General features: G+C 60.4%; 2 protein-coding genes across 6 annotated transcripts; both read left to right on the forward strand.

Annotated features, from left to right (window-relative positions):
- The first annotated feature begins 239 nt into the window (after window positions 1-239).
- Window positions 240-20742, forward strand: ASIC4 (acid sensing ion channel subunit family member 4). Of its 2 annotated transcripts, none has more exons than XM_052675391.1 (10): window positions 240-1417; window positions 16255-16399; window positions 16556-16683; window positions 16878-17037; window positions 17287-17343; window positions 17427-17580; window positions 17978-18069; window positions 18318-18397; window positions 18705-18809; window positions 18956-20742. In XM_052675391.1, the coding sequence occupies exons 1-10, from the start codon at window positions 842-844 to the stop codon at window positions 19073-19075; spliced, it is 1617 nt and encodes a 538-aa protein (XP_052531351.1). In that variant the 5' UTR covers window positions 240-841; the 3' UTR covers window positions 19076-20742. The 2 variants fall into 2 exon arrangements, with proteins under 2 accessions (XP_052531351.1, XP_052531352.1); XM_052675392.1 differs by lacking the exon at window positions 240-1417 and adding an exon at window positions 15416-16135.
- Window positions 20743-20987: 245 nt separating this feature from the next.
- LOC128076910 (uncharacterized) lies at window positions 20988-23130 on the forward strand. 4 transcript variants are annotated; one of them, XM_052675402.1, is made up of 4 exons: window positions 20988-21265; window positions 21381-21629; window positions 21825-22156; window positions 22241-23130. In XM_052675402.1, the coding sequence occupies exons 2-4, from the start codon at window positions 21426-21428 to the stop codon at window positions 23004-23006; spliced, it is 1302 nt and encodes a 433-aa protein (XP_052531362.1). In that variant the 5' UTR covers window positions 20988-21265; window positions 21381-21425; the 3' UTR covers window positions 23007-23130. The 4 variants fall into 4 exon arrangements, with proteins under 4 accessions (XP_052531362.1, XP_052531361.1, XP_052531359.1 ...); XM_052675401.1 differs by having other exon boundaries at window positions 20993-21265; window positions 21425-22156; XM_052675399.1 differs by having other exon boundaries at window positions 20994-21265; window positions 21381-22156.
- The last annotated feature ends 1248 nt before the right edge of the window (window positions 23131-24378 follow it).

The raw sequence follows: 24378 nt of genomic DNA on the forward strand, positions 1-24378 counted from the left end.
GAGGCAGGAGGAGTCCGCGGGCGGGCGAGCAGGAGGGAGCCGCCGGGCGAGCTGCCCGCAGGCTGCCCGCCCCCACGCGCCGCGCTGAGCCGAGCCGCGCCGTGCCGCGCTGCCCCGGGGCGCACGGGCCGGGCCACGGCGGGGCGAGGCGGGGAGAGCGGCGGCGGCGGCGGGGGGCAGGCTGCGTGCCCCGCCCGCCTCGGCACGGCACGGCTCGGCACTGCTCGGCACGGCTCGGCGCGGCGCGGCACGGCGTGGTGCGGCTCGGCTCGGCACGGCACGGTTCCGCTCGGCTCGGCTCGGCGCGGCTCCGGCGGGTCCTGGCCATTCAAACAAGTGGCTCCGGCGGCACTTCGGAGCCGGGGCTGGAGAGCGGGAGCAGCGCGTTCCCTGCCCCGGAGGCGCAGGGCCCTTCACACTGCCTCTTTCTCCGGCTCTCGCTCTTTATTTGACGATGAAATAATGTTGACATGTCTTGAATTATTAAGTATTCCCTGGATTTTATTAGCACATGATGCCTAAATGCTGCGTGTATCTGCCGGGGTCTTAACCAGAGAGGAGCGAAGGAGAGAGGCAGAGACACCGAGCGAGGGAGAGGAGAGAGAGGGGTTTTTGACAGCTGTATTCGTGCTGATAAGCGAAGGCACAAGGAGACGATCGACGAGTGAGACAAGAGGGGAGCGGCGGCTCGGAGCTGCGGAGCGGGGCCGCGCTCCCTCCCGACACGGCTCGGCCCTCCCGGCGCCGTGCTGGGCCGTGGGGGGGACCCGAGCCCCCTCCCAGCGCCTGGCCGGGCTCTCGGCCGCTGCCCGTGCCGGGGGGCAGCTCTCTGGCGGGGCAGATGCCGATTGAGATCGTGTGTAAAATCAAATTTGCCGAAGAGGATGAGAAGCAGAAGGAGAAAGAAGAAGGGGACAAGGAGAGCCTGATCGAGGAGCCGGCTCGGCCGCGCTCCCGGGACCTGGCCGCGTTTGCCAGCGCCAGCACTCTGCACGGCCTGGGGCACATCTGCGGCACGGGGCGGCCGGGCGTGCGGCAGACCCTTTGGGCGTTCGCCTTCCTGGCCTCGCTCGCCTTCTTCCTCTACCAGGCGGCCAAGTCGGCGCTGCTCTACCTGGAGCACCCCCACGTCGTGGCCCTGGACGAAGAAGCCATCCGTGAGATGGTCTTCCCCGCCATCACCATCTGCAACATCAACCGCTACCGCCACTCCGCACTCACCGACGCCGACATCTTCCACTTGGCCAATATGACCGGGCTGCCCCCCAAGGACCGTGACGGCCACAAGGCCACCGACCTGCTCTACCCTGACCCCGACATGGCCGACATCGTCAACCGCACCGGCCACCAGCTCGACGACATGCTCAAGAGCTGCAACTTCAGTGGCGAGAACTGCTCTTCCCGGGATTTCACGGTGGTGAGTGCGCAGCTGGGTGCCCCCCCGGGGACCCTATCGGTGCAAGGGGTCTGACCCTGTTGTGCCATGTCGGAGCAGGGCTCCCTGGCTCGCTCCGGCTGCTGAAGTTTGCATCTTTCCGTGTTTGAGTTTCCCTCCAAGTTTCACACGGAGAGAGAGAGAGAGGATGCTTGCTCTTTCCGTGGAAGCACTCTGCTGCAGCACGGCACTGCCGCCAGTCCCAGGGCTGCAGGAGGGGATCGGGGGTGGCTGGGGAGCGGTCCCCAAGTGGGTGAGCAGTGGGAAGGGGGAACACAACAATATGGAGCCCCTCTCCAGCCTCAACTCGCCACAAGTCGAGCTGCTCCATTGCAGGGTGTTCTGCAGAGTGAGAGGGGAATGGAGAGGTAGAGACCCCGTGGCACCAGGGCAGATCCTGGGGGGCATGCACAGCAATGTGTGCAGATTGGGCAGGCACATGCACGTGTGTGTGTGCAAACACACGTGCCCAGTGCCCTGAGCGGGTTCTGCTCCGGGCATGGCCACGTCCATGAACCCCTGGATTGCCCTTTGTATCCACGGGTCCCCAGCCAGCCCAGCACCCTGCTGCCACCTGCGAACACATCACCAGACACTGCAAACTCATAGCTCTGCTAATATTGAGCCTGGAATTGCAAATCCCTGCTGTGGTTTGGGAAAATAAATGTGCTGAACGGGCTGAATACCTGATGGGACCCTTTTCAGACCATAATGACTCTGGAAATGAGCCGGCTCTCTCCCACGGCTGCCAGGGGCTGCTCGGCTCGTTGCGCTCCCGGAGCAGTGCTGCCAGCCGGAGCCGCTCAGTACCGGGAAGCGGGATGAGATGCGGGGGGCTGTGGGGGGAGAGGAGGCTCTGTGGGGCTGGAAATGGCTGATGCAGCACGTCCTGCTTCACCACAAAGCCCGCTCTGTGATGCTGTCTTAAGCAAAGCAGCATCTCAGAGGTGCCTTGGGGGGGGGGGGGCAGTGCGGGGTGGAATACTGGGGAAAGGGGGAGGGAGGGGGACCGGGGGCAGCAGGGGCACCCCACAGGTGCTGGGGCTCTGCAGAGCTCCCTGCCTGCTGTAGCTAAGCAGCCTGGGTTTGGCTGCTGGAGAGGAGTGGGGTTCAGTGGGGTGAGCACAGGGAGCCCTGGTGTAGAACATGTGGCATTTGGGGTTTGACCAGTGGGAAGGCAGTGAGGCTACATTGTGTTGGGTGGCAGCATGGTGTGGCATTGGGGTTTGGGCTGAGTATAAGCTTGGCAGTGTGCAGAGTGACCATGAGGACAATCACCTGGACTGCCCCGTGTGGCATCTCTGTGCACCAGAGTAGGCTTCAGGCAGGAGGGCAGTGGGTGCTGGCTGAGCGCCAGCACAGGAACCCTGAGCTCAAGGCACTGGGGGCTGCCAGCAGAAAGGGGGCATCCCCATCACCTCTCACTGGCTGCTTTCCTGATGCACCTGGACCAAAGGGGAAATTGTGGGGCAGAAGGTGCAGGGCAAGGGCTTGGGTGGTCCCTCTGCTACATGCCACATCCCAAAGCCTTGCCGGGGGGACCTGGCAGCACACCATTTGCAGTGGGAGCTGTTGCTCCAGCTCCCTGAGCCAAACCCATCCCTTGTGCTTCATCCTGGGGGTGACCGAAGCACAGCATCAGCAGCATACCAGGCACTGGTGGGTCCTGCCTGCTGCGTGTGGGTTAGGAGCTGCTGTGCCCACCAACTGTGCCCTGGAACAGAGCACTCTCAGCCCAGCCCTGGGTCACCACATCCCTTTCAGAGGTCACCGATTTCCATGTCCCCACTGCAGGGCATCCAGTGCCCAAAACAGCAGCTGCGGCCCCAGGGAACGCAAGGAAGGGAAGTTCTCCGTGCAGCCCCCAGAGCTGCATTCACAGGGTGCTGGTGGCCACCCTCCCTTCTGCACACAATGGCCACACGCATGACAGCCGTGGTGGCACTGGGCAGCCCACCCGCTGCGGCTGGAGGTGCCCCCCGGCGCTGCCACTTGCACGATAAATAACTCGTGCGGATCCTTTAAGTAAGAGCCGTGAGTGGTAAATGATCTTCCCCTATTTAACGTCACAAATCCTCGTTCTTTATGGGATAGCAAATTAAGAAACTATGGGGAGAAAAATCCCCAGCGTAAGCATCTTCCATGCAATAAAGCCGGGCTGGGCTGTAAATCTCCCCGGGCGGTGGGGACAGCACTGAGCCGCAGCGAGCTCCCCTGCAGCCTGCTGCCAGCTGGGCCCCATGCACAGGCTGTCGGCAGCCCTGGGAGAAGCCTTTTCCTGCGCATCCCTCGCTTGGATGTGCCCCGCTCCCCGTGCTGCACAGCGGGCAAAGCCAGAACCACACTCCTTAAATGTCACGTTTTCCGACAGTTTTTGCAATGGTCTCAGTCCTCTGCCCGATGTGCTGCTCAGCCACCGGGGCACTTGCCCATCCCATTTTGCCCCAGCAGGCTGTGCCGTGCTGTGCTGGTGCATCCCCATTCCCATGTCTCTGGGGCTCCCCGTGCTGCTGTCCAGAGCAGCCCTGCTGCTGTTACACATGAGCCACCCAGGCACAGCTCGAGGCGCCGCTTGTGCCAGAAACCAGGGGACTTGAATGCAATTCGTTGCCATTTAATTTTACACAATTCCTGCTGCTTAATCCACTGAGAAATGCTAATTTATACAATTCACGTCTAAAAATAAATGTCAGTCCAGCAGCTCCCAGCATTGGGTAGCTGCTCCCCCAAACCCCTGCCATGGCATTGTGTGAGAGACCCCAGCCTAGGGAAAACTCCTGGCCCCCATGTACCCAGGCACAAGGCAGCCATGTGCCCAGATACCCATGTGTCCATGTGCCCAGGTCTCAGAGTGCAGCAATGAGGCTGGCAGATGTGGGGTGGTGGGGATGTGGGGTACTGTGGCATGACAGCCGGGAGCTCACAGGACATGGGGGCGTCACTGCAGCCCTCATCACAGCAGCTCTTGGGGCACCATGGGATGTTGGGTGTCCCTGCAAGGGACACGAGCAGGGTGGCTCGTGGCTCCAGGCCTGGTGGCAGCGTGGGGATGGGGTGCTGGGGCGGTGGGATGGCAGCGAGGGCTGTGGGTGCCCATGGGATGAGGGGGAGTGAGGCGTGGGGGCAACGCAGCGGGGGAGCGGAGATGCTGGAGGAGCCGGCAGCTTTCCCACCGTCTCCCTGATTGAGATCGGATCACCGGGAGCATAAAAAAGCTCTCTTCATAATTATATTTAATGAATTGACTTTAAAAGCTCTTACACTCTTATCTGGCTAATTTAATATCGCACACTTAATAAGCCTGTCTCCGATACGGGGGGAGCCAGCGGCCACGACGCCCGCGCCTAGTGTGGCTCCCCAGGGATGTGCCACGTGTCCTGTCCCGTGTGCAGGGTTGGGAACACTGCTGTCCCCTGGGGCTGGGGCACGCATGGGGTCCCGTGTGGCTGCGCTGGGGCTCCCTCGGAGGAGGGAACAGAAGGTTTACAGAGATGCGCTAAGTGATGCCAATGGTTTGGAGCCCATAAAGAGAGACGGTTTTATGTAAGACGACTATATAAAGCGCCGCTGTTCTGCCATTGATGAGATATAGGCCTTTATTTATAGAAGGCAATGTTTGCGGTGTGAGTGCTGAAAGCCAGCCAGGGACCCGCAGATAGGGCGTCGAGTCATTTCACATGCAGCTGCTGTCGACACTGTTCACACATTAAAGAAAAAAAATTAACAAGTTTGCAGCCAGTCAGGTGGAAAAAACAATAATTGTCGAAAACCGTATTTCCCCCTTTTTCCAATAACAAATAGCTGGAGCGCTGCTGAGGAGGCTTGGGCTCACTCGGAGCCTGCAAAGAGTGTGCTGAGGCTGCGACACAGCTGGGTGGAACAGGAGATGGGCACCGCGAGGGACCTGGTAGCAGGAGGAGGTGGAGGCGACAGCATTGTCACCGCTGCATGAAAAGGGGCCGCACAGAAGGAGCACGGGGCTCCCCAGGGCACTGCATTTCCTCCCTGTGTGCACTGTGGGGCTGAGGATGCTCTGTGCATGGCAGCTGCACACAAGAGGATGGTGTGGGGTTATCTCTGTGCCAGATGTGGCCGGGTTTTTCACCGGCGAGCGAGCAGCACGTCCCTGTGGTCAGAGCGCCCTGCCAAATTTCGTTTCATGCACGAAAGGAGGGAAAACTTCTCATGATTAATTGTGCAATAGGGGAGAACATGCAGCTCTCGAACCTGCTCCGTGTTGATCACTGCCCTTTTTTCCCTCGGTGGAAGTGCAGCCAGGGAGAAGGGGTGGCTCTCCCCCCTGGCACCACCCAGCCATTCTCAGCCAGGGCAAGAGGGTGTGAAATCCCACAAGGGCTGCGAACGGGAAGAAAACCGACCAGGATTCAAGCTGCTTTCACGCAGCTCCCTGCGCATTGCTGAGGGCTGATGTCCGAGGCCATCCCCTGCTTACACTGCAAAACCTTCCCTGTGCGCGTTGATCCATGCCCCCAGTGTGCTGCACCAGCAGTGGCTGCAGGCAGAGCACTGCCAGCCCTCCACGTGCTGCTGCCTCGTGTCAGCAGCAGCAAGAAAAGGAGCAAGAGGCTGATCAGATGCATCTGGGGTCTGCGCCCTGAGAGATGTTGCTGCCCATGCAGCCAGTCCTCGGGCTCTGGGCATGGGTGGGGAAGGTTCTCGCACGGGTACTTTTAGCTTGCTGCTGCCCTGTCTGGGAGCAGATGCGTGCTGGGTGCTGAAGGGCCATTAAGTGCTGGTTCAGCTTGGATAGAATCAACAGGTTTTACTCCAGCAGAACAAAAGGTTGCCTTCTTGATTGCAAAGCCAGGAACACAAGCACAGTTGGAAAGGGGAGGGCAGCAAAGCGAGAGGCTGTGAGCACAGGGGATATATGGGACCAGGGCCATGGGGTGGGAGGGGAGAGTCAGTACCAAACTCATCAGCCAGAGCCCCTGATTAATCACACGCTGCTGGCCCTTCAGCCTGCAGCTCATTAGCAGTTTAATTCCCGGTGCCCATTGCACTGGAGGGCTGCATGGCTCTGATTGCTGCCTGCTGCAATCAGACTGTGTCCCTCTGCTCCACTTGCAGGCACGTGTGGTGCTGAGGTCTGCCATGCCCCCTGGGATGGGACAGTGTGAGTGCTGCGTGTGCTGTGGTCAGACATGGGTGCTGTACATTGGTGACAGCCACTGCAGAGGGCTGGCAGCTGTCCCCAGGGCCAGGATGTGCACGTGTCCCCTCCCATGTCCAGCCAGACCCCATGGCCAAGCCAGCCCCATGGTGACGCTGGGCCAGGAGCAGCTGTCATGCTGTCAGGTGCTGTGCTCTGCTGCACTTATTCCTCCTGACACTCCCATAGGGTGGTAGGCACCCCACAAATCCCCATGCAGTGCCCCTCGCCTCCTGCATGTTACCATCCCATCTCTTCCACCTGCAGGGTCCTCTGGGACCCTTCCTGAGCTGGGTAATGGGCACCGAGTGGGGGGACATGCAAAAAGCTGTCCTGGGTGCACAGAGTTGGGCACTCCAGGGCTGCAATCTGTGCTATTTCATCATAGCCTGAGGAGGGAGGGGAGCACACAGAGCCACAGCCCCAGAGGAGTGGGGAAGCGTCTCCATCTGCCTGCTATGCCTCAGTGCCAGGGCTGACCCCAGGCATGAGGCTGTCCCCAGGCCATCTCTGTGCAGGAGGCATCTGCTGCAGCCCCTGGCAGGGCAGGGAGCAGCCGCCTCCAGGTCAGCACAGGGAGCGAGGACTATGCAAAGCTGAGATTGATGCAAGTAGTAATTATGTCCTGGCTGCTCAGACACCACTGAGGCTGCAGACGGAGGGGGCTGAGCCAGCAGTGTGTCCTCTGTGCCTGTCCCCATGTCTCCGGGCAGCTGTGGCCCTGCTATGCCCCCACTGCCCCGTGCTGCCCAGCTCTTTTTGCCTAGCCCAAAGGAGGTGGATGGAGGAGGCAGGAGTGGTACAACCAGCGTGCCCAGTGCTGAGGTCCTGCTCATCACAGAGCTCTGCAATTACGTGTGCTAATTACAGGCAGAGGTTCGCAGGCAGTTCCTGCCCTGCCAGCACCATGCTGCTGTGCAAGGATATGACAGGAAAACCAGGGCTGCTCAGCATCTCTCCCTTCTACACCAGCCCAGTGTAGAACAGCCAAGCTCCTTGCAGTCCCACCCCATGCCATGTTTTGCGATCCCATCCCATCCCACCCCATCCCATGCCATTCCATTCCATTCAGCCCCACCTCATTCTGCCCCATGCCAGGTGAGCTTGTCCAAGCTGGCATCCTTGGAGCCCCACTGCTCAAGGCAGTGATGGCTGCTCCATCCATAGTGCCTGGCAGATCTCAGTGCAGTTGCTTTTCAGGAGTTTTTTCAGGCTCTGACCCCCTGCACTGCCGCTGCTCTGACATCTTGTTTCCTTATCACCTGACATGACCTTAATTAACTCCCCAGGCTGATAACACTCTGGGCTTCTCCTCCCGGAGCTGGATCTAAGCATAGCTCTGTGCCTCACCCATCAGAGCATGGCTGTGCACACACTGGGGCAGGCAGGGAAGGGACGCCGAGTTGACACGAATGGGACAGGGCCGCATGGGTAGGGCACACTGGTGCTGCATGGCACTGCATCCTGCCCAGCTGCCCTGCTGCCACCAGCCTGCATGGATGGAAATGCCTGCACTACTAACTTCTGTGACCACGTTATCTCCTGCACTAGCAAATATTAGCAGGGGGCAGATTATTCAATAGCAAAGTTTGTAGATGGGAATCACAGTGTGCCACAGTCCAGCAGAAGGCTGCGAGGGGTCGGATCCCACTTGCAGCCCCCTCCCCAATTCCCAAAATCCTGGTCCTGCCCATCCCAGGTACTCAGCTTCCATCCCAGGGCTTCCAGCAGCTGAGCTTCCCCAGGTATGGACATCGCTTGGAACATCTCTTGCAATGCTGGAGCCTGAAGCCAGGTTCCCTCCCCATGCAGCTTCTCGAGGGGGGGCTTTGTTGTCACCTGAGCTCCTGGCTCCAAGGAGGGGTGCCCCAACCAACCGTCCCCACCCCCAGGAGCACACAGGCTGGGGAGAGCCATCCCCTATCATGTTTGTTCCATTGATTTAGCGCCGCGGAGAGGGTTTAATCAGCCTTTAGCCTGCACGCTCCAGCATTAAGAACAAATCCATTAGCCACGAGATAACCACAAAGGGTTGCGCTGAGACTGGATGAGGTCCCAGCGCCTTCAAGATGCAAATTGGCAATCAAAGATCAAAGCCGTGCAGCTCCCTAATCTCTACTAAAAGGGCTCAGCTATTAACGAGCCCTTTACCGCTGGGCTGTGATCACCCCACTTCACTCCCGTCCCGATGTGCTGGCAGTTGGCACTGGCCCCTGCCACCCCTCTGACCCACGTGCTGGCTCTGGGGATGAGGGTGCAGCAGAGGCTTGGACTGTTTGTTTATGCCTTGCTTCTTCCAGCCCTGTCTGACTGTGTTGGTGCAGTGAGCAAAGCCCCAGGAGCAGGGAGTCAGTGGGGTGACAGGGGCTGGCGTGGAGTGGTGTAATCAGAGCTATGCAGGACTCATGCGGTGACTCTGGGGACAGGGAGATGGTTGCAGTTTGCTTCCCTCCTTCTGTTCATGGATTTATTTCAGTTCAGCCTCAGTACAGCCTCACCAGGTGGCTCAGGTCAATCCCTGCCAGCCCCAGGGAAATCAGCGCTGGGGAGTATGGTGTGGGGGCTGGTGATGGGACTCGAGGGAGGCACTCTGGGGCTGCGTTCCCTTTTTTTGGATATTCTGCCCATGCATGAGGCATCAGCTCTGACAAAGTGCTGAGGGCCAGCTGCAGGATGGGGGCTTTGCCCCACTTTCCTCCTGCACATAGTCCTAGCACACCAGAGAGCTGTGAAGCCACCAGGCTGTGACAGGAGCTGAGCTGCCAGCCCCATCAGCATATCTCCAGCAGCACAGATGGGCTGCCAGTGTTGGGGCACGGCTCACCGGGACCCTGCTGGAGCAGCACGCGCCACTGCCCAGAAGCCAGCACAGCACTTCCAGCCTGGTGGGCTGACAGCCCGATGCGCCTGGCCCAGTTTGGGGAGCAGCATCCTGCCTTACCCTCTGGGGTGCTCACTTTGGGCTGGACTTGTTGTCCTCAGGCTGGTGGTATAGCCATGCCATCACTCAGCAAGGGGAGCAGGCAGTGAGGCTCTGGCAGCATCCCAGCTGGGTTGACAATAAATCTTATCAGTGTAAGCCCATCCGCAGGCAACAGGATAACCCCTGTGACAACCGGGTGAGCACGGAGGCTTCATCTGCGCGGCGGCAGTGCTGCAGATTCACAGATAACTGCCACGGCTGGAGGGACCGTGCTTTTGCCAACACCTGCAGGGAGGCAGTGGGGCAGCAGTGGGGCGGCCCCATGATGTGCCCAGTGGATTGGGCAGGTAGCGTGGAATCAGGGCAGCACGCACATAGCTGAGGCTGTGCCACGCACAGTGACAAAGAGCAAGGAATGTGTGGCAGAGGCAGAGCACCCCCTGCCCGTGCCCTGCTCCGGCCGGGTAGGGGACAATTCCAGCTACGGTGCCATCCGCGGTGCCAGGCAGTGCGGGGACGGCGAGGCGCGCTGGCAGAAGCTGCTGCCCCGGGCTGTGCACGCCGGCTCAGCGCCCGCATTTACTGGCGGTGCGGCCGCGCAGCCGTGGGAACGGTAATGAGATGGAGCAGCAGAAGGACGGCGAGATAAGGCTGCCTGCGCTGCCCCAGCAGATTAAACGCTGGGATTAAGCAGGCGGTGCCAGCTCTGCTGCCTTTTTATCTCGCTGCTTCTCCCCTCTTATTCTCCCGCAGTCGATAGTGAACAGTCTCCGAGCTGTCAGCAAAGGAAATTGCTTGTTAACCCTTTGGGGACAGGCACAGTGCTGCTGCACATCTGCCTCTAAAGGGATGCAGTCCCTGGGGCTGCTGCTGCCAGCACCATGCTGGGCACTGATGTACTGCGGAGTGACAGCACACAGAGAGCAGAGCTCGATCTCTGTCTGGCCCCGGGGACCCTGCGTGCCCCACCTTGGGGCATTCCTGATGTCCCTGCTTCCTACAGCGTGCGGGATGGATGGTCTCAGCCCTGCATCTGGACATGAGACCACAAGGTGGGGACCATCCTCCGGTCCTGCAGCCAAGTGGCACAGCCGTGCCGCGCCTGCACAGCACAGCACATGGCACTGCGTCTCCGCCATTTGGAGCCCAGTACCCAAAACCACAATTATTGCTCTGTGCGCGTGTTTTGTTCAGTCTGCAGCAGAGCGACGCTGGGCTGCAGCCCATCACAGCGATTTTCTGGAGCATGATGTGCATTGCGTGCCTGGGGGCTGCATGCCCAGTGTGCGGGGGGGTCTGAGGATGCAGAGTTGGCAGGGGAGTGCGGGGGGAGTGTACAGAGATGGCAGAAGTACTGCTTGGTATGGGCCAAACCCTTGCCAGGAAGCACTCCCTCCTGCTGTTCACCTTTCCCAGTCCCTCTGGCTCCCTGGTGCCTCTGGCTCAGTCCACACCAACCTTCTTACAGAGCCATGGGGCAGTGCCATGGGGCAGAACCCTCAGCTCAGCACCCAACCATGTGCTCAGCATCTTAGAGAGGTTTACTGGCTGCCACCAGGATGAGCTGAGCCCCCCAGCTCATGTCCTTGCCCCTCTGCATCCCTGTTCTGCACTGGACACCATCCCCCATCATCTATCAGCAGCTCCAGCTCTTCATTTTCAGCAATTCCCTTTGCTTTGGATCCTTCAAACCACCCAGGTGACCCTCTCTGTGTCAGCTTTAAAGTGCTCAGTGCAAGCAAATGGCACGAATGCACAAGCAGCTGCAGAGCAGCTGGGAGAACTGCAGGGAGCAGCTTAGCCCCACCAGCTATTGCCTGCCCTGTGGTCAGGGCAGTGGTCCAGCCCCGGTGGGATGCTGCCCCACAGCTGCTGTGGGATACAGAGGGCATGTTCACGGTTCTGCATAGCCTTGCAGAAGCGTGGCTGCTGGGCAGAGAGCTGTGGGAGCTGGAGCAGATGCTGCGCGGGGCAGCGGGCTGTGCAGGCAAGCACAGCCTGAATTAGGAGAGGAAATGGGAGCAATTGGCACGTGTGGGCTGGCAGGAGAAAGGCTGCGAGGGGATAGGATTGCTGTTTATAAATACATCAAGGGAGTAAACACAAGGGAGGGAAGAGAGCTATTTGAGCTGAGGGACAATGCTGGCGTGAGAACAAATGGTACAAACTGGCCATGAATAAATTTAGGTTGGAAATGAGGAGATCAGTAAGGAGCTGGGACTGCCCCCGCCCCTCTAGGAGGAGAAAGAGGGAAAGAACAACACTGAGATGGCACTCGTTGCACTGATGAAGGAGGCTGTGTGCTGGCACTGAGGACCACGGGTCCCAGCCCCTAGCCTCGGTGTCGCATCCACCCCGGCACCGGTGGTGTGGCCCTTGGGGCGGTGGTTTGTGGGAAGGGCTCCACACAAGTGCGGGTGCCCCAGCAGCTCTGCCAGCTGACAGCACAGCTGAGCACTTGGTATTCCGGCCACGAGCCCACTTGGCACCAGTGGGGCTGCACCAGCCCCAACTCCCACGTCTTTGCTTTGGCTCAGCTGGCCCTGCGCAGAGCAGCACATCTGTGTGAGGAGGTAGCAGGAGGGGTCCCGGCCCCTCCAGGATGTGCCCTTGTTTCAGGGACATCTGATGCAATTTGGAATGCTGTGGAGGATGCTCCAGAGCACCCGTTTGCAGAGCCCAGCTTGGTGCTGGTGTACCCTGTTTGGGGCCAGTGCTACTCTGCTGTCCCAGCACTGTGGCTGCAGAGCCCAATGGAGGTGTCAGTCTTGTGCCCAAGTAGGGCTGAATCCAGCAGGAGCCATCCCTGCTGCCAGCATCAGCCCTGCATGGGGAACAGGCAAATTGCAGAGGGCTGCAAGTGTAGGGGACAATTGCACCGTGCTGAAGCTGGAATAAAGCCAAGCTGGCACTGGTCCCCATCCCTCCAGAGAGCGGGGAAGGGAAATGGTGTGACCATGCATGAGAGGGGACGCTTGCAAAGGCAAAAACATCCCACTGGCTCAGAAAATTGCTGCAGAATCGGGCTTGAAATGAGTTGAAATTGCTGAATCCAAGCGGATCTCATATCCTGGGCAGTTGCAATGCTGGCGTCAGCGCTACGGCTTCCCTCTCTGGGCACCCAGGCGGGAACTGTCAGCTCTGTGCAAGGGGTGGGATGCTGGGGACACAACTGAGGGCTCTGGGCAGTGGGGAGGGAAGGGGGGGGCTGGTGGGGAGCTCCAGCAGAGCCGGTGCTGCAGTGTTTCAAGGGGAAAATAGCAGAGTGGGAGGCAGCATCTAAGGAGCTGGCATCACCCCAGCTCTGCACACATCATCTAGAGGACACCCCTGGATGGCCACCCCTGATCACCAACCCCTCCATTCCTAGGGCAGCAGCACTCTGGTCTTCCATCCCCAACCTGCTGGTGATGTCTGGGTCCAGTGGGTGCCCGTGTCCTACAGCTGCATGTTCCTGCAGGGACACAAGACAGGGCTGTGTGTCCTGGGATGCAGGAGCAGGACCTGCCTGCACCACACATGCTGCAGCTCGTTTCCCTCACATGCAAACATTTGGCTGGAAGCTCAGTGCGGCCTCTTGTCTCTGCAGAGCAATCAGGATTTGTCGCTGCTTGCAATGTTTAATGTCGTCTTCCAGAGGCTAAATACCGTGGGGAGCCGTGTAAGCCGCAGAAATACCTGTGTGAGCTGGGATCAGCCAGAGGCAGACACAATGGTCTTGTCATGGTGAGGACAGGGGGGTTTGGGGATGTGTGGGGCCAACCCTTGTGCTCCCCTGTCAGAGGAAACTTCAGTGCTAGCAAGTGGGCTGGGGTGAGGATGTTGAGGGCCAGCATCCACAGGATGACCAGCACCAGGAGAGCAGGACAGGGAACTCTGCGGTGTGGGATAAGGATGCGAGGGTCCCAGCATGCTTGGGGTGAGAGAAGGAAACTTCAGCCCCTGAGTGGCAGCGATCTCTGGCTGGGATCTGCCTGCTGCGGCGCCAGCAGCTATTTCTGTCAAGGTCAAAGTGTTTCCACGGCGGAGAGCAGGGAAATGAGGAATCGTGTTGAGAAATTACCACCCTAATGGGGTCTCCTCTACGTGGGGATGCCGGTGTGTGGCAGCTGAGCAGGCAGACCATGAGGTGATGCGGGAGCCCTGCTCCCAGCCCTGAGGCCTGCAGCACCCATGGGTGTCCTCTGAGAGGAACAGAGTGGCCAGGGGGCCACGTCCCAGCAGAACACATGCGTTCCACCCCGCGAGGCACTTTTCTGGGTCAGCTGTGGGGAGAAAATCATCTTCCCTTCTCCTCTGTCCTTCCTCTTCTCCTCCTCCTTCTCCTCCTCTCGCACTCCCTGTTATCTAATTGGGTTTGTCATGCTGGAAAGCCAAAGCCCTTCAGGACTGTGCTGTGCTCTCGCCAGCGAGATTTCACAGCTGTCCTCAGCACCCTAGCAGCCGACAAGTGAGTAACTCAGCTGTGAGCTGTGGGCACCCCTGCCTGCCCTCCGCACCAGTGGCTGTGCCTGCCTGCCTGTGGCTGCAGTGGATGGGGGATGAAGCCACTGAAACCTCCAGATCTTTTATGCTCTGCCCAGCCCCATCCATGTCCCTGAGGTCACCTGTCCCCACGTGCCCTGCCTCTGCGTCCTGCCGCATCCCTCACCCTGCTGCAGGGTAATGGTGATGCTGCTCGCAGATGTCTGAGCTGACACGAGATGGAAGCACTCAGAGAAATGACATTTCCTCTAGCTGGGGAAGCTCATCCTCCGTTTAACGAAAACTAATATAAAAGCTGCCCTGGTGTGTGCAGGGCTGATGCTATCGGGCCGGCAGCCTCCAGCTCTCAGAGCCACAATCAATCTCCGCGAGGAGTCAAGCTCTGGCAGCCCCACACGGAGGCACTGGCACGAGTCCCAGGAGTGGGGGCACAAGTGGGCAGCTCCCTGTGCCGGGGTGAGGCTCCAGGCTTTCCCGGAGGTGCCGAGGGCAGGGAGCCTATAGCACAGAGGACCCAAGGCAGCACTGTGCTGTGGGAGAGGCCTCACGTGCCACGGGGCAGGCTGCTCTCCATTGCAGTCGGAGGGGCTGGGACAAGGCCCTTACTCCAGCCCGGCGCGGCCCGAGGCCCAGCCGGAGCTTACCCAAGGCCTGCCCGAGGCTTGTCCCGGGCCTACTCCTGCCCTACTGCTGGCCTACCCCCACCCTACTCCGGGCCGGGCCTCGAGGCCCGGCAGTGCCCAGCGTTGAGCCGGCGGGGCCTGGCCTAGCGCGGCGCCCTGCTGCCACCTGGCGGATCCCGGCCCCGCGGGCCCCGGTGGGGGCTGCCGGGAGAGTGGAGGCTGCGGGGAGCGCTTTGAAGCGGCCTGACGAGCAGTCGGGGCCCTGCCGACAGCCGGCGTGCCTCCCCCCGCCGCCACCGCGCTCTGATCACAGCCGCAGCCGTCACTTCAAAGCGCTCGCCGGGCTCGGGCTCCCACGCAGCACCGGGCCCACGACGCAGCCCCGCGGGGATGGAGGGCGATGGGGCGCCGGGGGAGCCGGGGACCGCGGTGGCGAGTGGGGCCACACACGGTGATGGTCCCCTCTGGCCTGGCACCGTGCTGCCAGCTCAGGGAAAGGGCTCCCAGCTCCACAGCCGCTTTGCCCCACATTGCTGGGTGCCCTTGGGGCTGCGTGCAGGACCCTGGGCCAGAGAGCAGGGAGGGGTGCGCTGGGGTGCAGCTTCTCTGGGTGAGGAGCTGGACGTGGCATCCCCATGCCCCTGCCCTGGGGCGTGGGGGGCAGCCAGGACACCAAGCCTGGGGTAGCACCACATTACCCCAACCCCCAGCCCGGCTTGGGGAGGAATTTTCCATTCCCAAATCGAGGTTGGGGAAGGCGTGCGTCGGCACCAGCCCCCTCCTCTCCCTCCCCTCACCCGTCACAGCTCAGGAAAGCGCCTGCCACATTCGGCTCTGGGAAGGTGCAAAGCAAAAGGCTCCCAGGAGAGAGACGGTGAGCAGGGCTGTAGCGTGGGCACACAGAATCTGTCCTGATCACAGCCATGCCGCTGCCCCAATCCTGCTGCCCGGATGAAGAAGCCCTGGCATCAGCACAGGGTGGCTTTCTGCGTGCTACCCGCATCCCAGGGCTGCACTACATGGGCACACGGCCACAGTCCCGCCTGCGCCGCCTGCTCTGGGGCCTGGCCTTCTTGGCCTCTGCAGGGCTGCTGGCCACTGGGGCCACCGACCGCCTGCACCACTTGCTCTCACGCCCCGTGCACACACGGGCGCGCCTGGCCAGAGTGCCCCAGCTCCGCTTCCCGGCTGTCACTCTCTGCAACCCGAACCGGGCACGCTTCCTGCAGCTCACCAAGCCTGACCTGTACTCGGTGGGGCAGTGGTTGGGGCTGTCTCGAGAGGACCGCTCGTTGGTGCCTGAGCTGCTGGCCATGCTGGGGGAGGAGAAGCGCCGCTGGCTCACGCGCCTTGCCAACTACTCACGCTTCCTGCCACCCCGTCGCTCCGAGCGCACCATGCAGAGCTTTTTCCACCGCCTGAGCCATCAGATAGAGGACATGCTGGTGGAGTGTCGCTTCCAGGGCGAGCGCTGTGGCCCGCAGCACTTCACCCCTGTGAGTCCCTGCCTCACACTAGCCTGCATCCCAGGGACTGATGCATCCTGTGAAGAGGGCAATGGATGTTACCTGCTTGCAGAGGGCTCTTCACCATCCCTCTCCATCTCCATCTTCAGGTCTATACACGTTACGGCAAGTGCTACACCTTCAATGGGGACCGGAGGAACCCTCGAGTGACCCGCCAGGGTGGCATGGGCAACGGGCTGGAGATCATGCTGGACATCCAGCAAGAGGAATACCTGCCTATCTGGAGGGAGACCAGTGAGTGGGGCTGCGGGTGAGCCGGACACGGGGGGTGCTGGGGCTGAGATGTGGGTGCTGGGGTGTACAGGGGTGTGGCTGAGGGATTGTGCCGTGGGCAGGCATGCAGCCCTGGGACAGGGCTGGCTGCCCACTCTCCCTTTCCATCTCCCACAGATGAGACATCTTTTGAAGCTGGCATCCGTGTCCAGATCCACAGCCAGGATGAGCCGCCCTACATCCATCAGCTGGGCTTCGGTGTCTCGCCCGGCTTCCAGACATTCGTGTCCTGCCAGGAACAGCGGGTAAGTATGGCTCAGAGGGCTGGTATGAGGCTGAGGTGGTGTGGAGCCAAGTGGGAGGGCAGCTGGGCAGTGCCATTCATGGAACTTCTCCCCATGAAACTCCAACTTCTGCTGGGTGGTGCTGGGTGGTGCAGCCCCAGGGAAGCACCCCCAGCACCATGTGTCACTGCAATGGTACCCTTTCACCCTGGCAGCTCACCTACCTGCCGCAGCCGTGGGGGAACTGCCGGGCCAGTGTGCAGGGAGAGCAGACCCTGCCTGGCTACGATACCTACAGCATTGCTGCCTGCCGCCTGCAGTGCGAGAAGGAGGCCGTGGTGCGGAGCTGCCACTGCCGCATGGTCCACATGCCAGGTGAGGGGTGTGCCTGCTGTGGGGGCCTCCCCAACACTCCCCTCCTCCTTCCCAGGGCTGCCTCTTCCTGCCTGCACCCAATGGCCAGTGCAGCCAAGGGTCACTGCTTTCCCATCCTTCTGCACCCAACGCTCACCCCCATCACTCTGCAACCCTTAGCCCCTTCCCAGTCTCCCCCACATCTTTTGGGGAGTGAGCATAGGAGAGGGGGATCAGATTCCCAACCCCTGACCCGGCACTTCTCCACAGGCAATGAGTCCATCTGCTCTCCCAATGTGTACATCGAGTGCGCTGACCACACGCTGGGTAGGTTTGGGGGATGGGCAGGAGATTGGGTGAGCCGGGGGAGATCAGGGGGTGCAGCTGTGCCCAGCATTGCATGCCTCCAGATGCAGCAGTGGAGGACAGCCAGGAGCGCTGCAACTGCCCCACACCATGCAACCTTACCCGCTACGGCAAGGAGATCTCCATGGTGCGCATCCCCAACAAGGGCTCAGCACGCTACCTAGCCCGAAAGTACAACAAGAATGAGACCTACATTCGGTGAGCTACTGGGGGCAGGAAGGGGGCTGGGATGGCTCTCAGACGCATGTAGGGACAAGGGATTCTAGGAATCTGGGATACCCCCACCCTGCTCCTGGCAGTTTGTGTATGCCAGGTCTTGGTACACACAGTCCCTCCAGCATCCTCTCCCCAGGGTGGTTGTGGTGTCCTCCCTGGTGTCCTCCCTGCTTGCATGTCCCCACCCCACAGTCCCACCCAGTCCAGGACATGTCCCTTCCCTGTCCCTACCATAACCAGCGTCCTGTAAATTCAGCCTAAATAACACACCAGGGAGCTCTAAGGGGCCTAGGGGACTAGGGGAGAGGGGAGAGGGGCTTACAGGAGTCTGGGCTCAGTGGTGGAAAGTGGGCTGGTGACAGCCATGGTGTCCCCACAGGGAGAACTTCCTGGTGCTGGACATCTTCTTCGAGGCACTCAACTATGAGGCCATTGAGCAGAAGAAAGCCTACGACCTTGCTGGGCTTCTCGGTGACTCCCCAGCCTTTCCTCAGGACCCTCTTCATGGCTGGCCATCCCTCATCCTGCAAACGCCTGCTCCCTCCATCCTGCAGCCCCTGATCCCATCACCATGCTGTCCCGTGCCATCATGCAGCCCAGTCACCACACTGTCCCCCTCCATCCTGCTGCCCTGGCACTGCTGTCTGGCCTCAGACCCAATGGCTTTGCTCAGGCTGTGCACCACCTGCTAGTGACCAGTTCTCTCTCTTCCTCCCCAGGGGACATCGGGGGGCAGATGGGCCTGTTCATCGGCGCTAGCATCCTTACCATCCTGGAGATCCTGGACTACATTTATGAGGTGCTCTGAGTTCTCTAAGGAGCGTGGTGCCAACAGGGGCAAGACTCTCTGGGGAGAAGTGCCATGCTACCCAAGAGGGCCATCTACCTACAGCTCACAAACTGGGGAACTCCCAGCAGGAGGCGGTGGGAGGAGGATGGGTCTCCCAGCATCCCTCAGAGGGATGCAGGCAGAAATGCTGTACCCAGCATCACCCCATGTCCCTGGGCCAGCAGTGACCATGAGGCAGGCCCATGCAGACTGGGTTGCTCCCACAGGGTCCCATCTGTCTGTGGGTGCCCCAAGGCTGATCCCCTTCTGCCCCCAGGTGATCCGTGACAGGGTGAGTCGTGTCCTGCGGCGCTCCAAGCCACCCTTGAAGAAGCCCTCGGGGAGCATTGCTACGCTGGGGCTGGAGGAGCTCAAGGACCAGGTACTGGGGACATGAGCAGCTTCATGGGAAAGGGACATCACTCCCAGGAGCCAGGGAGCTTGATGGCCTCAGGTTGCTGAGCCAGGCTGGAATGGGGGAATTAATGGGGACAGGCAGGATCACCACTGACGCTGCCATCCCTGCAGAGCCCCTGTGAGACACTGGGCCGGCACGTGGAGGGCACCTACAATGCAGGCATCCTGCCCAACCACCACCACCGTCACCACTACCCTCATCAGGGCGTCTTCGAGGACTTCGCCTGCTAAGCCAGCTGGGGTCAGGGGGTTTCAGCTGGGGTTCCCCACTCCTTGCAGCCCCATCCTCATGGAGCGGGATTGTGGCCCTGGGACCGGCACTGTCGCTGCCCCCAGCCCCTTCGTCCAGCCCCTCTGCTTGCCCTGTCTCAAGCACACAGAGTCGGGGCTGCCCTGCCAGCCAGCAGCAGAAGTGGCCTCACACCCTTGCCTGCCTGAAGGAGCAGACCAGCAAGGGGCAAGGACAGGCACACTAGGAGGGGATTGGGGGAGCAGGGCCCCCCCGCAAGGCAGCGCGTGCAAGGGGTGAGCAAATCCCTCCAAACCCCTCCCCACTGACCTCTCCTGAGGGCAGTCTCTGCTCTGCACTGTCCCCCCAGGACCACTCTTCCCCTCCCAGAGAATGTCGCCATCCTGCTGCAGGTCAGGCAGGGCCAGAGGACACCCACCTGCAGCTTCACCTGCATGGCACCACCCTGCCACCCATCTGGCCCCTGGCACCACCACCACTGTGACACCCCCCAGACATCTCCCCACCTTGCCCCAGTCCCACATAGCCTGCCAGGGCTGAGGTTCCCTCCCCACTGCTACTCCCAGCTAGACCCCTGCACTGTGATTTCCCACACTCCTGTGTTAGCCCTGCAAAATGACTGTCTGCCCCAAATCCTCTCCTCTCAGTGCCCCACATCCCATGCATTGCCCAAAGTGGATTGCCCCAGGTGCAGTTCCCCGGCACGCCCGGGCAGTGTTGAGGCACCTGTCCTTGCTACCCAACTGTTACAGCTCTTCTGCACCATGCACGTACCCCTGCCACCTTCCTCCCCCCAGGTGCTGAGCACCCACTGTGCCTCCCCGAGACTGTATTCAGATAGGAGGGTGCCCTGCACCCAGTCCTCCTGCTGCTGGGGGGTGGCAGGGCCTCAGCAGGACTCCAGGCACCCCAATTCCCATAGGACATTGCCTCCCCCTCCACTGTAGCAGACACCAGCGCAGGGCAAACAGCCCCAAAATATCTCAGGAGGGGGGGGGCGGGCTAACAAAGCCCCCCTCAAGACGCACATGTGGCAGAGAGGAATCCCCATGGCAGAAATTGGTGACCTCAGGGGGAGGCTGGCTGGGACCGGTCCTTGTCCCCAGTACCCAGAGACCTGAGTGGGCACAGCCATGCCCTGGCCAAAGCCATAGTTGCAGAGGAGTCGTATGTGTGGGGCATGGGACGTAGGGTACAGGAACCAGGGCATCTGCATGGCCCAGTGTCCCTGCAGATACACCCACACTTGGAATTGTTTTCTCCAATGGTGCAAACATTGTGGGTACTCAACATTCCTGCACAGGGGCACACAAAAACAACCCCTAAGTAGGGCATGCGCAGTGTGCACCTGAGGGATCCTGGTGCGTGTGGAGCTGTGGCATGTATGGTGTGGGTCCCCAGCCCCAGGGAATGCCTCCATCCCCCATGCCTACCACCTCCTTCTGCACCATCATCTGGGCACAAGCAGCAGCATCTCCATGGTGCTACATGGGCAAGAGGGTGCCCAGTGCTGTGTGCAGGCTTGGCCCCTTCCCTTCCAATAGGAGCAAGACCTGGAAGGGGTGGGCATGGGCACTACAGTGGGAGGGGACCATTGGAGGTGTGCGTCATTGTTTTATAAATGTACAAAAGCTCCCTAATAAAGAGGCACAAGTAGGTCTAGAGCTGTCTGCATGACTGGGGGGCACAGAGGTGGGGGGACGTCAATGTTGCTGCCCTGTGCATCCCCAAAATGAGGAGTTGTGTATGCCAGCACTCAAATTGTCTGGGCTGGGCTGGAGCACAGTGGGCAGGGCAGCACTCAGCTGGGCTCTATCGGCCTCATGCAGACTATGCTGGGGGGAGGGCTGTGCTCTCCCTACCCCAGGAGCTGCGAACTCATAGGGGAACAGAAAGGGCAGATCTGAGGGTTGGGGACTGCAGCAAGTGCTCCCCATGCTATCACTGCACCCTCTACCCCAATGCATGGCCAGGGCTCCCCAATAATCACTCGGCGTTGGGGTGCCCCTGCAGCAGTGCTGATGACCACTGGATCCTAGGCGTCTTATCAGCACCAGACACGGTTCCTATCAGCGTGTCACTGCTGCCTGCTGTGCCATTGCCTTCACACTGTGCTGCTGGCCGCTGCTTCTCCACCAACCATCCCCCAGCTGAGGCACTGCACAGGTCAGGTTGGTGGGACCCCTGGGCACTGATGGAACCTGGAGGTGGGAGGAGGAGGATGGGAGGTGGAAGGTGAGAGCTGGGCTGGAAGGTGAAGGTAAAGGGGGAGCATCCACGCTCCAGGCAATCTGCAGCACAGGGAGGTGCCCTGACCCGCTGCCCCACAGGATGTCTCAGCACAAAGCTGCCCTGATCCACACCAAGGTGGTGACGGGCAGCTGGTGCTGTGTGCTGCCCCGCTGTGAGGACGTGTCGGAGGAGCTGAGCGAGGAGGAGTGCAGCATTGCCCGGAGGGCACAGCGCGTGGCACTGGAGGTGCTGGAGGATGCACTACGCAAGGACCGTGTGCTGATGAGGAACCTGAAGGATGTGGTAGTGCTGACTGGGGAGGGAGGAGAAGGCTGGGTGGAGCGTTACGCCATGCTGACTGAGCGGCTGCTGCGGAGCCTCGTTGCACAGCTCCAGCAGGCAGCCTTCCTCAAGAACCCGCGCAAGGCCGGCTCCTATGCCTACGTCAAGAAGAATGCATGGGACCGCACCATCTACCTGTGCCCGCTCTTCTGGCAGGCACCCAGTGAGCTGCAGAAGGACTCGCAGCCCGGCACACTGATCCACGAGGCTTCGCACTTCCTGGGCCTGCATGACATCACTTATGCCACAGCCAGCTTCAGGGCAGGCAGTGGTGGCACAGCCATCTGCACAGATGGGCACATGCCCCTCTCCGAGACCCTGCGGAAGGCGCTGCTCAACGCCAACAGCATCGAGTATGAGTTCGAGATCGTGCTGAGGCACCGGCAGCCCTATCAGGGTGGCTGCTACGCCTGCTGTGGGGAGACGGCACGTAACTCTGTCTGCGAGAATGCACTGCCCTGGGGTGGGCCGGCCTGTGGGCCCCAGAGGTGAGTGGTGCCCAGGATTGGGGCTGTGGGTGGGAAGGCTTCACGGCCACATCCCCAGAGCTGACAGCCCCCTGTCCTGCTCAGCACTGCTGCCAGCACTATCGGGGACATGGTGCAGCTGGCTGTGCTGCCCACCCGGGATGCCATGCGGAGATGCCTGTGGGACATGCGAAGAGTGGCAGAAGCCCTGAGCCAGTGCCAGCGGGCTGTGCTGGTGGCCAACATCACCGGCGGGGTGGTGAGTGTGGCAGGGGGGGTGGCAGCCATGGCCGGGCTGCTGCTGGCCCCTGCTGCTTTGGGTAACGCGCTGCTGTTGGCGGCTGTGGGTTTTGGCGTCACCATGGCTGGGAGCATCGCCAGCACTGCCGCCACCATTAGCAGCAGCGTGGGCTGCCTGGTGAGGAAGGGCAAGGCTGAGATGCTGCTGGAGAAGTTTGCTGCACAGGCACAGGTGTTCACGGGCTGCCAGGAGGCTGTGGAGAGGGCACGGACGCTGCTGGAGGCTCTGGGGCAGGAGGAGAACCTGGATGTCATCCTGGGGGTGTTCCGGGTGGTAGTGGGGCTTGGGCGCAGCATCTTCAATGGCAGTAGAGCTCTCAGAGTCAGCACAGTGCTGGCAGGGGCTGGCAATGCCACCATCCTTGCCGGGACAGCCTCCTATGTTCTGCTTGGCCTCTGCCTGGCCCTGGACATATTCTTCATCACCAAGGACTCAGCACACCTGCACCGTGGCACATGCTTGGAGCTGGAGGGGAGAATCCATGCTGCCATAGCCATGCTGGAAAGGAAGTTTGGTGCCATTGATGAGTTCTGTGAGAAGATCAGGCTGATCCTGGAGGAGCAGGAGTGAAGGCTGGCACAGGGCTGAATCCCACACCTGGTGCTCCTGCCCAACTCCTGGAGACGATGGGAGCCCTCCAGCAGCTTTGAGTGTGCACAGATTTCCAGTAAAGCTATTGCGCTTGCTGCCATTAGCACTCTGCTCTTTTAATTCTGTTGCACCCTAAAGGGCACAGGGCAGGCCCAGAACTCACCAGCTAGACACCCCGCACTGCCCCTCCCACAGGCATTGCTGACCCCTGCAGCTGCTCCTTGTCTGCACTCTGCCACATGCTCCCAGTTCTCCACACCCTGTACTAATATAATGCCCAGCAGCCACCTGCCAAGAGCACGTAGTGCCCTTTTGGAAGGCTGCAGTGAGGCAGCAACGCCTTCAGAAAATCCCCTGGAGGAAAGCTGTGAGCAACAGAGAAGTGTGTTGTCCTGCCCTGTGTGTTGCTCTCTCTGCAATTGCATGCAAAAATACAGTACACAAATGTGCCACTCACACATGAATGGGCAAAGTGAAAAAAATGAATGCAAAAGTGTCTGTTTGCTCGATCGTCACAGCTCGGTGACAGCTCAGGGTTTGTTTTTGCAGCCAGCTTCACCTGATGCCGGCTTGCCGCATTAACATGGGATGTTCTGTTGGCTGATCAAACTGGGCTCCTCTCAGAATGAATGTATCTGTTACGCACCTGCGCTGACCTCACTCCCTTCTGTCCCAGATTCAAATTTAAGGGGAATTAAGGCTGTGCTCAGGGAAGATCAAAAATAGCAATATTCAGAGCCTGCTGGTTGCTAGCATCCAAACTGTAACAGCCCTGCATTTACACATACGTGTCCCTGCAGTGTGAATCCAAGGAGCAGAGCAGGAACACCTGTATGGCTGAGATAGGTTTCTTTGGGAAAGAATTGCCATAAAGCCCTGGGGGCTCCAGGGGTGTGCAGAGCACTCATTCACTAAAAGCAAGTAGGTTTAGCTGATTTCCTTGGGGATTTCTTCTTTGATGCGGGAATTTCGTGACCAATTGCTGAAAGAAGCAGCCCCAGAAAGTGCTATTGCTGCACTAAGTGTGGCCAGGGGCCTCAGGCAGTCCTGCACCCTGCTCCACAAGCTATTGAAGCACTTCAGGGAGCAGTAAAGGGTAGAAGCAGCTCAGAGACAGCAGGCCTGATGCTGACATCACAACTTCATCAGCACCCTGCTGCAGCACCAGCAGAGCTGATGCAGGCAGGAGGAGCAGGAATTTCAAGCACCAGGGACACCATGGCACTGCCCTGGGCAGAAAGCAAAGCCATGGCTGTCACCTTGCAGCTCCCAGCCCAGATACAGGGAGCAGCAGGGCACTCAGTGCTGAAGTAAGTCAGCCCTCATCCTACAGTGGAGGGGACACAGTACT

This window comes from Tympanuchus pallidicinctus, unplaced genomic scaffold, assembly GCF_026119805.1.
Source record: "Tympanuchus pallidicinctus isolate F22 unplaced genomic scaffold, pur_lepc_1.0 scaffold15, whole genome shotgun sequence".
In the NCBI taxonomy this organism is placed as follows: domain Eukaryota; kingdom Metazoa; phylum Chordata; class Aves; order Galliformes; family Phasianidae; genus Tympanuchus; species Tympanuchus pallidicinctus.

What these genes read in the sequence shown, in the direction of transcription:
- ASIC4 (XM_052675391.1), top strand. Translation starts at nt 842, where the DNA reads ATGCCGATTGAGATCGTGTGTAAAATCAAATTTGCCGAAGAGGATGAG. An exon ending in GCCTATCTGGAGGGAGACCA is followed by an intron (nt 16,400 to 16,555) that starts GTGAGTGGGGCT and finishes CATCTCCCACAG; the next exon opens with ATGAGACATCTTTTGAAGCT. An exon ending in TGGAGGAGCTCAAGGACCAG is followed by an intron (nt 18,810 to 18,955) that starts GTACTGGGGACA and finishes CCATCCCTGCAG; the next exon opens with AGCCCCTGTGAGACACTGGG.
- LOC128076910 (XM_052675401.1), top strand. Translation starts at nt 21,426, where the DNA reads ATGTCTCAGCACAAAGCTGCCCTGATCCACACCAAGGTGGTGACGGGC. An exon ending in CCGGCCTGTGGGCCCCAGAG is followed by an intron (nt 22,157 to 22,240) that starts GTGAGTGGTGCC and finishes TGTCCTGCTCAG; the next exon opens with CACTGCTGCCAGCACTATCG.